The sequence below is a fragment of the Humulus lupulus genome, chromosome 2 (assembly GCF_963169125.1).
Source record: "Humulus lupulus chromosome 2, drHumLupu1.1, whole genome shotgun sequence".
NCBI classification, from domain to species: Eukaryota; Viridiplantae; Streptophyta; class Magnoliopsida; order Rosales; family Cannabaceae; genus Humulus; species Humulus lupulus.
In genome coordinates this window covers 246,603,503-246,618,876 of record NC_084794.1, presented here as the reverse complement: position 1 = coordinate 246,618,876, position 15,374 = coordinate 246,603,503, and the positions used below count along the sequence as shown (strand labels likewise).

The window sequence follows — 15,374 nt, the reverse complement described above, 5'->3', positions numbered from 1 at the left end:
CTTTGGTCATAATGTGACTGATTGTAAGAAAAATGACACTAAGGTTTGGGTAATAAAGAGCAAGACAGAACAGGAACTTGCCAGTTCTGTTCCAGATGTTGCAGGTGCTAAGGCTAATATAGGTGAATCATCTGGTGTTACTAAGGCTAGTAAAGTAATGGAAGAGAAGCAAATTGGATCTGGGATAGATGTTCGAGAGGCTGCTGAAACTCAGGGTATTTCACAGGGTAAACTCAGGGTAAACTCAAAGTAGAGGCAAGACTGTGAGCTCAAATTTAGACAACAAACAGAATGCGTTCAAGGTTCTTCAAGAACAGTAAAAAGGGAAGAAAAATGGGTACTTAAATGGCTCAAAATCTGATGGATTGCTCAAATATTCTTAGTTGGAATGTAAGGGGTATGAATAAGAGAGACAAACAACATGCCATTCTGAGTCTCTTAAAGATGAATAAAGGGGGTATTTGTGGTTTATTAGAGAATAAATTAAAGAGGGATAAGGCTAATGATATGATGACTAAAGTGTTCTTTGGCTGGGATCACTATAGCAGTACGGTCACAGAAGGCAGATTACTGGTTCTTTGGAGGAATTCTTTTGTCAAGGTTCAGGTTTTGTTGGAACACCAGCAATTTATACACTATTTGGTTAGATTTTCTAGCTTACAGCTAGAAATATTGATCACCTTTGTTTATGGTTTTAACTCTTTGGTTGAGAGATTGGATATGTGGAGGGGTTTATCTTCTATTCATGTTTTGAACAAGCCTTGGCTGGTTGTGGGAGATTTCAACGCTGTTTTTAATTTTGATGACAGATTGGGAGGGAAGGTGATTAGTGCTACTGAGATTCTTGACTCTACTGGTTGGCTAGCTTGTTCTCAGCTGGCTTCTCTCAAGTGTATTGGATCTAGTTTACCTGGTCTAATAAACAGGAGGGAGGAGATAGATTTTATTCAAAAATAGATCATGTTTTTATCAATGAAGATTGGATTGACACCTTGCCGAATTCTATTGCTGAGCTTCAGTGGGATGTTCATTCAGATCATTGTTTTTTTCTCATTAGGACACTTAAGATTGGGAATCTGGGCATAAAACCTTTTCGGTTCTTTAATTGCTGGATTGCTCACAGAAGGTTTAAAGAGATAGTTATGGACAATTGGCATAAGCCTATGACAGCAGGGGGCTTATTGGGAGTGACAAAGAAGCTACTAAGGCTGAAACATGTTTTGAAAGTTTTTAATAGGAAGGAAATTGGAGATATTGAACAAGGTTATCATCATGCTAAGGGAGTCTATCAGCTGGCTTTATCAAAAGCTCAAGCTTCTCCTTCAGATGTTGCTGCTCAGGAGGCTGAAAAATTAGCTGCGGTTTGCTATAAAGAACATTATCCTCGATACAGAAGTTATTTGATTCAGCGTAGCAAGGTCACATGGCTTCAGAAGGGTGATGAAAATAACTCGTACTTTCATGCTTGCATTAAAAAAGGAAAGGAGGAGAATCATATTGTTTCTTTTCTGAATGAATAGGGGGACATTATTGATGATTATAATGCAGTAGTGCATCATTAGCTGGACCATTTCAGAGGCTATATGGGCAGTCACAGTTCTGCTACCAGTTTGGTTAATACTGAATGTATTGAGTTGGGGCCTTGCTTAGATATTGATATGCAGCTGGGTTTAATTAGAAAGTTTACAAAAGCTGTTGTTAAGAAAGCTTTGTTTAGTATTCCGGGTACCAAAAGTCCAGGATTGGACGGTTATAATTCAGAGTTTTACAAAGCTATATGGAAGCAAATAGGAGATGACATATCAGCGGCAGTCCTTGAAATTTTTTCTTCTGGGAAGATACCTGCTGATCTTAATAAAACAGTGCTGGCTTTAGTCCCAAAAACTGATATACCTAGCAGGGCGATAGATTATAGACCCATAGCATGCTGTAATACTCTTTATAAATGCATTTCTAAAATGCTTTGCAGTAGGTTTTCGGAAGTTTTACCCACTCTAATTAGTCCCAATCAAGGTGCCTTTATTAGAGGGAGGTCTCTAGCTCATAATATCCTAAATTTTAGGATTTGATCAAGAATTACAATAGAAGGAATACTTCCTCGAGATGTGCTTTGAAGATAGATCTAAGTAAGGCCTACGATACAGTTGACTGGGGTTTTTTGGAGAGGTTATTAATCAGCCTTCGATTGCCCACCAGGTTTGTTAATTGGGTGATGGTATGTCTCCGAGGTACTTCTTATGTTCTTATGATGAATGGTAGACTGCAGGGGGGGTTTCAGAGAGTTAAGGGGCTTCGTCAAGGAGACCCTATCTCTCCATTATTGTTTGTATTAGTTATGGAATATCTCTCTTAGCTGCTTCAGCTAGGTTCTTTGCAACATGATTTCCAATTTCACCCTATGTGTAAAAGTCTCAAAATCACCAACTTATGTTTTGTTGATGATCTAGTGATCTTTTGCAAGGCTATCCGTGGCTCTGTTCAGATTATTAAACAGGTCTTTGATGACTTCTGCAACAGTACAAGAATGAAGGACAATCTCAATAAGTCTCAAGTATTTTTTGGTGGTATTTCAGCTAATGACAAGGTTCAGTTACAACAGATTTTGCAACTTGAAGAGGGAACTTTCCCTCTCAAGTATCTTGGGATTCCTATGAGACCAACAAAGTGGAAAGAGGCAGACTGTGGCGAGATTCTTAAAAAAATTAAGCTTAGGCTTCATACTTGGACTAGTAGACATTTATCATATGCCGGTAGGATTCAGCTCATATCCTCTGTTCTTTTGGGGCTGCGAAATTATTGGATGAACATCTTCTTATTGCCTCAAAGTATAATCAAAGAGGTAGACAAACTTTGTATGTGGTTTCTTTGGGGTAATAATGGTACCAGAAGTAACTTTCATCTCACTTCCTGGTCTACTATTTGTTTGCCAAAATCTTTTGGAGGATTGGGTTTTGGTGAAGGTACTAAGTGGAACAAGGCAATGCTAGGCAAATACATCTGGGCTATTAGTCATCAGCAGGAATCTTTGTGGGTGAAATGGACACACTCTGTGTATTTAAAGGGACAAAACTTCTAGCACTACCAACTTAAGGTAGATACCAGTTGGTACTGGCGAAAAATCTGTCATTTGCGTGGTATATTTACTCAAGAGGATATTGATAAAGCTAGCAGTCAAGGGAGGTTTAAAATTGGGTTGTTATATGCGAGTTATCTACACCAAGCCCCTGTCAAGTACCAGCATTTTGTGTGGAGTAGAATGAGTGTACCCAAACATAGATTTATTACTTGGCAAGCTGTTAATACTAAGCTATTAACTCGGGATCATTTGCATCGAGTGTTATTGCTTCTTGAAACTACCCTTTGCCCGGTCTGTGAACAAGCTGATGAGAGCCATGGTCATTTGTTTTTTGACTATTGTTTCTCTCAGCAGGTAGTGCTTCATATTCAAGATTGGATAGGCTGTAAATGGCCTTTAAATTTCAATGGCTGGACCAGGTGGATTGAAGATATGAGGAAGGGGGTTAGGGCCTCTATGGTGGCGGCTGTTTTTTCAGCATCAGTCTATTATATTTGGCATAATAGAAACACTTGTTTTGTTCATAATTACTCGCTTAGTGTCAAAACTGTAGTTGATACGGTAAAAAAAGATATCATGTATAGATTTAGTTGTTTTTCTCATAAGAATCTGAAAGGTCTTGAGCTTTTTTATATGAGGAAAATGTGCTCCATGTAATGTAGTTGAGTTTGGGTCCTTTTGGGGTTTGTGAGGTTGTACTAGTTTATGATTAATAAAGTCTTACTTTCTTGATTAAAAAAAAAAAAGAAAGCATTGGTATTTTAAGCCAAAAATTATCATTAATTAAATTTCTAATGTTGGTCAACGTAGTTATTAATGAGTAGTGGTTACCGACTTATGTACCAAATGAAGGGTATGGTTGTGTATTTCAAATTATGAGTTATTTTTGTAAAATTCTAAAAAAAAATTATATATATATATATAAAAAAAACCTTTCAAATTATGTCTTTTAACACCCTAACCTGCCATCATATATTAGAAAAAATGGGGACAGAAGTTGACCTCCACCAATTTTTTTTTTGTTTGAAAAAAAGTGTCCCCCTTAATTATGTTTATGCTTGTTTATTTTACATAAAAATAAATAAAATATTATGGTCGGTTCGGTAGAGTTATAGCTTATTCAACAATCAACAACATTAGGTGTTGTAGGAAAAAATGAATGAATGATGAAATTGTTGAATGTATGGTTAATTATATTTGGAAAGTACTATGAGATACAAACATAATATTATAAGGTTTAATAAATTATATAATTATATTGTTTTATTGATATTAAATTACTAAAATAAAAAACATTATAATATATCTAATAAATAGAAAAAAAAATCATAATAAAATGAAAATATTAAATTATTTTTATAATTAAATTTTTAATTATTTATTACTTTTATTCATTTCGAATATTTTTAGTTTGAATAATCTATATAATAAATAAGTAAATAAATAAAATAATTATAGATTTTCCTATAAACTAAAATCTTAATTTGGGTTCTGCATAAATTCTTTGATAAGAAGTATTTATTCTGTTTATGTAAACAGTTTTTTATGGGAGAACTTTTTCATAAAGTAACTTATAACTTTTTTAAAAACTTTACCAAATTGACCCTTAATCAAAATAGTATAATTAAGTTAAATGGGAAAAGAGGTGACACATTTTGATTTTTAAATTCCTTCGCTTTTCAAATTCTTTATAATTATATTATAATGAAAACACATACCTAAATTTGAATCCTTACTTTTAAAAAGGAGAATGTGCTCTAAAATAATATTAGTAGTACTTAATATATATATATGTATATATATAAATATAATTATGGAAGCTTGAAATATTAATAATAGAAATATTAAAATTAAAATAGACAATTACCAAAATTTTAAATTTGGCGCGATTAATTTAGTGGTTGGTTTTATTTTTACACTTTCACCTCAATATAGAGCACACTAGACCCAATGATGGTCCACCTATGTTGGACCTGAAACCCATCCTACCTATTTTTGTTTCAGGTGAAGATCAGGCTTATATTTTAGGAAATTTTACACTGGCATGATTAAAACAATTTCAATTACAAAAATCACCTAGCTTTTTTTATTTACAAAAATAACAAACACTATATACTGAAATAAAAATAATTCAACTCTTTCTTTGCTCTCTCTATCTATATCTTAACGGTCAAACAAGTGTCGTCAACCATCGATGGCATGTTCCCTACACACACCTCATGAGAAGAAAGGGGGCATGCCGACAATTCTATCACCAGAATCTCAATGCTAATGTCGTCGGACGACGCTACACGCGTTGGTCAAAGCCAGTGTTGGCAGCATTTTCACAATATTTTTCGGCCAACTCTGGCAACTACAACCCTCGGCGGTGGCCATATAATTGGAACAATATTTTCCATAGGAACAAAACCCATCCAATCCCTTCGTCTATATTGTCGGCATTTTCTGGTGAGTTAGTGGGTATATCCGTAGCTTGAAAATATTTTTCCAACAACATCACCGATTGTTTGGGCTCAAAAGTAGTACCATTCAAAGGGATTATTTTGGTATATGGCAAGTATAAGTTTCTTACCATCGCCAAAGAAGACGATTGAAATGGGTTGTTTTTATATTGTGTTTGAATGATAATTTTGTAGTTGCTTTTAATTTTCTTAAGCAAAAGTTAAATTTAATAGTCCCCAAAATGTGTATTTTTTTGATATGATTCAAAAATAACTTCAATGTCTATTTTCCCATTGGTTAATATAAAAACAACTACTGTTCTCATGTAAATTATGATTGACAGAAAAGTGAATTTTAATTTTACATTTAAAAGTTACTATGTAGTATACTAAATAGTAAATTTTTTAATAATGTATATGATAACTTGTTGATAACTTATGGCTTTATACTTTTTAAATCAACAATGAATAATGAGAATTATTCAGTATTAGAAACCCTAGATGCTAATCAATAACCTTATTCAAAGTATGAATGCAAATCTTGATAATCAAATAAATATATTCATGGTATGAATTCCAATCTTGATAATAAGGAACTAAGTGATTAAATGATGATGAGATGAACTTAGAAATATTTAATCATCAATACTAATAATGCAAACATAATAGAGTAACACAAATACAAAGTTAGGGTTTAGATAGATATAGCATTTGATTTTGAGCAACTTGAATCTTCAAACTTGGGGAACATCTAAAGCTTATACACAATAAGATATTATTGTCCAAAATCTCTATTCCAAGCCTTACCTATGTTGCTTGAAGCTTCTCAAAAGTAGAATGAGATTTGAGATTTAACAAGCCTTGAAACTCATGCAAGTCAAGCAATTCTTGATGAGTTTCTTACAGAAAATGTATGGTCTTTGAGAGCTAGAGAAAGAGAGAGAGAGATAGAGAGAGTTGAAAGTGCAATCAAGAATTTTCAACTCTAATAACCCTTATTTATAGTGTAGGCACCGTCATTAAGTCTAAACAATAGGATTAGAGCTTTTAAACACATCATTTAGAGCTAAGTCACGCATTTGTACGGTCCCGTACAGACCGCCTATGCGATGTGTTGCCTGCTAGGTGGCGATGCATCTCCTGCCAGGCGACGAGTCGCCACCCAACAGGCGATGTTCATTTTAGTCTCATCGTACACAATCCCATAAAAGTCACTTTTAGATACCTACTACACAATCTCATGTTTTCACTTCAACTTAAGTAAAAATTGTTAAGTGTTTTGCACCTCATCGTATAAACATCTTAAGTATTATATTTAACCAATCTCAACATTCCCCCACTTGGTTAAATATAATATTCTCTTCTTTGCTCATACAGTATTGGTGCATAAAATAAAGTATATTTATATTTGAATTTTACCTTAGTGAAAGTATTACAAAGCCTTTTCAAAGTCATTGGTGTCTTAAAGATTGAACCAAGTACTCCTTAGTGTTAAAACCAGTAACACCTCACACACCTTTACTTGACCATTCACTTTCCCACTATGCGCGCTAAGCAGTTTTCATGGCCTTGTGCTCATCCATTTCATGAACTTTCTAAGGAGAAACTCCAACTCCCATGAGAGGCGACACCACCTCTAAGTTCACATAGGTGAAGTTCTTACAACATCTTTTCTACCTTTAGAGATTCTTGTTGCACACAATTGAACTTCATTAAAATTCCTGGGCTTAACTCTCACTCGGTAGCAACCCACACTAACCATTCTTGGATGAAACTCACGACATTGTTAGTACTGAAACTATTCACCCAATGACTTGTTCTTACCCATTGAACTCTTGGTCTTGATGTTCACAAGTTTGGAGTTGGGAGGCCATCATTGGTGAATATATTATTCTAGGAGTTTCAGTCCCATTCTTTTTGAAGTGGAGCATACTAACCTCTTCGCAAGACATTTTGTAAATGGATCCACTAAGTTCTCACTTGTCTTATCATATGAGATCGATATGATTCCTCCTCGGATCAATTGTCTCACATACTCATATCTTAGACTTATATGTCTAGACTTCCCATTATATATGACATCATAAGCTCTAGCTAGCATGGCTTGACTATCACAATATATCAAGATCGTCAATACCTCATCCGCGGAAATTGAGATGTCCAACATGAGATCTCTAAGCCACTCGACCTCTTTTCTGGTTTCCACTAAATCTCTAAACTTGGCCTCTATGGTTGAGTGTGAAATGCATGTTTGTTTCTTGGATCCCCAAGAAACCGCTCCTCCTCCAAGCATAAACACTCAACCAGTTGTAGAGAGATTATCTCCTACACTTGATATCTAACTTGCATAGGAATATCCTTCAAGTATCTCCGAGAACTTTGAATATTAGATGCCTAACTGTTTGGTCCTCTTAAGATACCCTAGAAATCTCTTACTTGCATACTCAAGTTGAGCCACCGCTCTACCATTTTTCTTTTCAAGCTTTATGCTTGAATCAAATGTTGTATTCGCCTCTTTGATTTTGAGATGACTAAACTTGTCAAGCACTTTCTAAACATAGTGTTCTTGACTTAAGGCATAACCCCCACTATTTCTTCTCACTTTTATATCCAATATGGTATCAACCTCTCCAATGCCCTTCATATTGAAAGTGGAAGATAGAAACCTATTTGTTTCTATTATGTCTTTCATCTCATTACTCAAAATCAACATATCATCATTATCACATAGATACACCAAGATGGGAGAGCCATCACCATCCAAAATTATGGCTTTATCAAACTTCTCATGCCATTTTTTTGGTGCTTGTTTTAAATCATACAATGATTTAACAAGCCTACACACTTTATGTTTATTTCCCCTTAGAACAAAACCTTCTGGTTGCTCCATATAGATCTCCTCATCGAGATCTCCATTTAGGAATGCCGTTTTGACATCCATTTGATGAACATAATGTTATGTATTGATTACAAGGAAAATAAAACTCTTATTGTGGTTGTCCTAGCAACTGGTGCATACGTGTAAAAAATAATCGATTCCTTCTTTTTGTTTAAACCCTTTGGCTACTAATCTAGAGTTGAAAGTTTGTAATGTGTCATTGGTGTGATATTTCCTCTTAAATACCCACTTGCACCCAATTTGTTTTGAACCTTGTGGAAGGTCTATCAATTCCCATGTGTGGTTTGACATAATGGAATCAATCCCATCATTTATTGCCTCCTTCCAAAAAGCGGAGTCTCTCGAAGACATTTCTTTGGGATCATCCTCAACTTGAAGAATCACAGGAAATTTTCATGTGACTTCTTCAAGGTTTCCATGTACTAGGTAGAGTGTCTCCACTTGAGAACATTTCTCATTTGATCTCAACTGTTTAAGCCTTTGGCTTCTCTGAGGCAATATAGGTTGCTCATCAACCTTTGGATCTTTCTCTTGAAGATATTCTCCAAAACTTGTGGGTTCTTGAGTGTTTCTATCACAATATAACATATTTTCAAAGAACTCCACTTCTCTTGATTCAATTACCACATTAAACTCCAAGTCTAATAGCCTATATGGCTTCCTATTTGAGGCATAGCCTACAAATGAACACTTAATGGTCCTTGGACCCAACTTGGTCCCTTTAGGCTCCGTGCTCTTGCAATAAGCAAGGCACCCCCACACTTTGAGATAGCCTAGGTTAGACTTCTTTCCTCACCATAACTCATACGGAGACACAATTTTCTTTTTCATAGGAATTCGATTCAATATATGACACACAAAAAGCAAAGCTTGAACCCACAAATTATAACACAATTTAGCATGTAAATACATAGAGTTAATGATCTCAAGATAAGTCATATTCTTTCTTTCAAATATCCCATTTTGTTGTGGAGTGTATGGTGTAGTGCATTCATGTATAATGCAATTTTGTTCACAAGACATATTGAAATAATTTGAAAAGTATTCACCTCCTCTATCACTTCTTTAACATCTTACTAATCAAGGACCGTTACACTGTGTGTTTAAAATAGTGCTTAACTCGATAAGCAAGTCATTTGGACTCAAAAGTGTAATTAAAATTAAATGATGGTTTAGGTACTAAATATTTTGGTCAATGAAATTAAACTTTTCATTAAAAGGTTTGAATATATACACGAGATCCCAAAAGTTTATCAACAAAAGATTGTTATTTAACACATTACTAAAATAGCCGGCCTAAGCGGCAAAACCGAACTAATGTTCTAAGTTCCTCAAAATAACTTGACCGTGATGGCCAAGCAAGCCAAATATGTACGTGCCACTCCAACGCCCTCCAACTCATGGTTGGTCCAACTCTATCTTGCCCTTACCTGCACCATAGAACCCCCGCGAGCCAAGGCCAAGCAAGAAAAACCCACATGGCATAATAAAAATCCAATTATTAAAAAGTAATAAACACATGTTTCATAGATACAAAGTGAACTTATTCCTATCATATAAAGCGTAAACATGTTTCACAGTTCACAAGTACATTTATTTCAATCACATGAATTATTTACACGACTTGGGAAAAACAACCTTACCGAACGACCCAACCAAGCAAGGTGCGTACTCCGGCGCCAAGCATACGGTCCATGCCGGGCGAGTGGGGAGTGAACCCTCAAAATGAACTAACCTTCACGACCCATGTTATGCACAATGGTCGACCAGCCCACATTACACATGATGGTCGAATGTCAATTACACCAATCATTCACAGATAATTCAATGCTAGTATGCATGAAAACAAATCTGCTATGTGTGCATATGCCAGTTTTCTTACCTCGGGTCCTGTGCTGAGGGCGGGGCGACCTCGAGTGCGATCCCTTTCCTGAGCCCCCCATGGAACCCCACTGAATTTTCGAGATTCTTGACTGGTTTTGGAGTCTCCAACAACTTTCACTCCTTTTAACAGTGACAAATTTTCCTTAAACTTCCTCAACGTTAAAGCTTGTTCTATCCTTTGAAGAACTTATGTCCTTGGTGAGCTTGAAGAGAACCAACCCAAGAGTAGCTTAGGGAGAAACGTGAAGACAAGGCTGCCCAAAACACTTAGCTGAAATTGGCTATCCCTTTGGTCAAATGACCATTTTACCCTCTCCTTTGAACTCTCCCCCTTAAGGTCCCAAAGGGCAAAATCATCATTAACCTCCATTTCCCACTAAACTTCCAATTATGCTTAAATTCCCAATTTAATCCAATAATCCTCCAAATACTAATATTTTCTCAATAATATTTCAATAATTCCCAAAATACGCAAAGTTACTGAAATACCACTTGGCTCACCTCGAGTCGGGTATAAATCCGCATTGTGACTTTTCCACTAAAAATACTCACAAGGATCCACTCCAGCCAAATATCACAAATATATCCACATAATCATGTGGTCTCAAGCATATAGCACATAAAATACAAATACACCCTCAACGGGTCAAAATTACGAAAAGACCATTTTTTAACAAAAGCAGGTCTTTAAGCACATTTAATACACATAATCATGCATACTCGATTATATAATAATATAATTCACATATTTGTTCCATGTGCCCTCCCAACACGCTAATCCAAGCCTTTAATCTTATTAGGAGTTTTTGCGACGTTACAACTTCTAAGATACATAAGTATACCTAGAACAATCATTTATAATATTGATAAAGTATCTATTTCCTCCTCTAGGCAACATGCCATTTAATTCATATAAATCATAATGTATTGAATCTAGCAAGTTTGAACATCAGTCAACACTTGGAATAAGTTTATTTACCATTTTAGGTTTAACACATAATCACATTTATCATGCTCATTCACATCACAGTTAATCAAACCACATTTAAAAACTCTTTTAATTGTGATATAACCTATATGAGCAAGTGTAATGCCTCAAAGTTCCTAAGAAGGCTTAGTGCCTTGATTAGGGGGCTATGATGGCATTATTGGATTATTATGTGTTAATATGTGAATTAATTGAATATTTATGTGATTATGTGAATTGCATGGGTTATATTATTATTTGACTGATTATGCATGTTTAAGTTTATTAAATGTGAAACAGGTCCGCTTTTATTTAAAGGGGCATATTTGTAATTTTGACCCTTTGCAGGTATAATTATGATTATATGATTAAGACCCAATAATTATGGGTATATAATTGAGATATTCAACAGGAGTTGGTCCTTTTGAGCAAGATAGCGGTTTAGTCACAATGGAGGATTTATGCCCGGCTCGGGGTGAGCTAAGGGGTATTTTGGTAATTCGGTGAGTTACTAGGACTCATTAGATATGAGTCATCCTTTTTTGGGAAAATTAGTGATATTCGTAGATTGGCGGAGTTAATTGGGAATTATAAGTGTAATGTGAGATGGGAGAGTAAAATGACGTTTTTTCCCTTGAGGGGCTTTGAGAAAGATTTAGGTGAGTGGGGGAATTTTGGTCATTGGGACCATGGATTTATCTTGATTAGCTTAGTTTATCAACTCAGATTCTTTCCAAAATAGAGCAACACACACACACACACTCTCACTCTCTCTCTCTCTCTCTCTCTCTCTCTCATTTTCTCTCATTCTCCCTCTTGGTGAGCTTATTTGATTTTGAGGAGAACCTTGATTCTAAGGATTTGGAAAGCAAGTTTTCTTTAGGAATTAGAACTGCTGAGAGTTCTAGCAGCTAGGGGATATGATTGTGGCAAGGAATTAAAGGTAATTCGAGTTTTGTTAAGTTTGTGTTTTGGTTTTATAGTTTTTTTTTAAGATTTATAGAATTCTAGGTTTAATGGAGTTTTGATTGAATTTTAGGTTGGTTTTTATGTTCTTGAGATGCTGAGACCATTTATGTGGTCGAAACTGGTTAAATCTTGTTTTTGGGATGATTTTTTAGAAGATGGAGATTCTTAAAATCGCTGGAAGTATGAGGGTGCATGGTCGTACTGCAGCACTGTTCTTAGAGTGTTAGGACCCTCATGAACTCGAGAGGCATGGGTATGCCTTGAACCTCCTTGGCGTTGTGGCGCGTGTCCAGTGATTTTGGGCTCGGGGCTCTTTGACTAGTTGAACGTCGTGGCCCTTAGTGGGGGGCGTCGCGGCTCAAAATAGTGAAAATAAAAAATTTGGGTCTTGGGCTGTGGGAACCCAAACCTAAGGGCTCGGTAATGGAAATACTATCCAGGTTAGTAGAATTTAGGGTTCCGGAGGCTAGGACTTGGTCCAGGAACCCTTATTAGTTTGTTTCTTGATAGTTATTCCTTGTTATGGTTGTGACTAGGGTAAACCGTTAGGCCTGGGAGGAAAGGACCGTGCTTGAAGTCTTCATACGCTATTCACTTAAGACTTGAGGTAAGAAAACTGCACTCACTCTGTGTTTAGGGCTTGGCCCGGTTATAGAACACGGTTATAACGATTCTTAGAATGATTTATTAAATATGTTGATTGTGTTATGATTACATGTGTTAAGTAATGATTTTTTATCTTTTATATCTAATTGAAAGGCTCGACTTATAAGTCGAGAGTTTATCGATTATATTTGAGGGAAAAGCTTGGATTATAAGTCAATGACCTATCTATTGTATCTGATTAAAAGCTCAGCTTATAATTTGAGGGTATATCTTGTTAAAAGGCTCAACTTATGAGTCGAGGGCAGCAATAGCGTGCTGAATGTCGACCGGTGTGGTGAAGCTAACCCAGAGCGTGGTATACGCTTGAACGACCATGGCCGCCTGAAATATAAAGCGCCAGATACTCTTGACCATTCATAAGGTTGGTTATACACGGAATATGGCAATGGGCTCGATGTGGCTCTATAGACACTTGTCTGGATTAAATGAATGCATGAGTAGGGTTATTACTGCTAGGCATGCTAATTATAATTTTATGATATGATGATTTACTGCTTATAAGCATGATTATATTTTCTTGTTGAGCCTTGGATCACGGGTGCTATACGGTGGAGGTAAAGGAAAGGAAAAGTTAGACCAACCATGACTTGGATAGCTTCAGGGGCAGGGTGTACATATGCGGCCTGCTCGACCGCCACGGCCGAGGGTATCTATTGGAACTAGGATTAGACCCTTATTTTTCCACTTAGGTCGGCTTTTGTATTCATTTTGAGTCTGTAACAATTTTTAACTCTGTTGGGATCCCATGTATCGAACTCAAACTCTTTCAATGGAATGGTTGTCTTTTGACCAAAATTTTTAGTACCTAAACCTGGTGTTAGTTTCAATTACACGTTTAAGTCCAAATGATTCATTTAGTGTGTTCAACACTATTTTAATTCCACAGTGTAACGGTCATAGATTAGGTGGACGTTACAACTTGGTATCAGAGCGGTTTAGGTTTAATGGTTCCTGAAGATTGGCTGGGTATTTACACTCGCCACTGAAGACAAGATCGACTCATGGTTCAGCAACTAATTATGTGAATATGTTTCTACCTACCTATTTGATATGTGAATGCCTTATTTGCATGCTTCAATAGGAAGCATGAGTCATACTGATAGGGTTTGACCCTTGATTGCTATGTGGATGATAAAAGACGTGCTTATTAGCATTATTGCTTCTATGAACATTGAAGAAATGCTTATTAGCACTATTTATGTTTATAACTTTTGTGCTTATTAGCATTATTACTTCTATGAATATTGAAGAAATGCTTATTAGCACTATTTATGTTTATAACTTTTGTGCTTATTAGCACTAAAATTGCTTCTGAAAGCTAGAGAATGCTTATTAGTCTTGTTATATGCATGTGAATACTAAGAACATGCTTATTAACACCCTAATTGAGCATGAATAAGAACCGGCTTGCATATTAGCGTGACTGTTGTATGTGAAATTTATTGAACTGCCTATTAGCACTGTTATTGTATGTGTATGCTTATTTGTTCGGCCTTGGACCGTGGGGTGGTGTTGGGCATCCTTATTGTTGTTTGATGAGTCGAGTCATTGATTGCAGATAGACATGGAAGTTTGCTTCCAGGTCAATCAAATGAACCAGCTAGCTCCAAAATTCAAGTCATAGAAATTTCCCAGAGTCAGAACCCTTCGCAGCTCCTGAGAACTGGCAACAAGTGCTTGCTGGCATGCAAGCTAGATTACAGAGGCAGGAATAAGAGATCCGCCTACAGAGATAGAAGCTAGTTCCAGCAGGGAACACTGTACAGTTGTGGCAGTAGTCTTACAGCAATAGCCAGGGGCTAAGAACAAGTGGGAGCCTTTTTGTGAGTGCTTCAGGAAGCAGCACCCTCCTACCTTTGAGGGAGGGCCAGGTCCACTGCAAGCTGAGTAGTGGATGTATGACCACCTCCATCCTGGAATTTATGGGGGTGGCAGGTAATGAAAGAGTAGCATGCGCCATGTTTATGTTTCGGGAGGACGGCCGAATCTAGTGTGAAGTGGTATCCCAGACCAGAGATGTGAAGACTCTGAGATGGGAAGAGTTCAGAGAGTTTTTTAACAAGAAGTAGTATAATGATGCAGTCAGAGCTGCAAAGACAGATGAGTTCAGTAATTTGGTGCAGGGCACCATGACTATGATAGAGTACGCTCTGAAATTTGATAGGTTGGCCAAGTTTGCTTCAGACTTGGTGCCAACAGATGTGATAAGAAAGGAGAGATTTGTTCAAGGTCTAAATGTTATGATAGCATGGTATGTTAAAATTAACTCAATACCTGGAGTGACGACTTATGCTTAGGTAGTGGAGAAGGCCCTTACTACTGAGGGTGCAGAGAATAAGATCTGGCGCGAGAACGCAGCCAGAAGGGACACAATGAGGGTGGGACCTCCGTTTACTACATCTGGTAGGGGCAGAAGCCCTAGTGACCAGAAGAGGAAGACCCCAGACACTATTACAGTTTCAAGCCTAGACA

At 36.5% G+C, this 15,374-nt stretch overlaps 1 protein-coding gene across 1 annotated transcript; it reads left to right on the top strand.

Moving 5' to 3' along the window:
• Positions 1–345: 345 nt before the first annotated feature.
• LOC133815334 (uncharacterized) lies at positions 346–1,520 on the top strand. Its single transcript, XM_062248189.1, has 2 exons — positions 346–892; positions 979–1,520. The coding sequence occupies exons 1-2, from the start codon at positions 346–348 to the stop codon at positions 1,518–1,520; spliced, it is 1,089 nt and encodes a 362-aa protein (XP_062104173.1).
• The last annotated feature ends 13,854 nt before the right edge of the window (positions 1,521–15,374 follow it).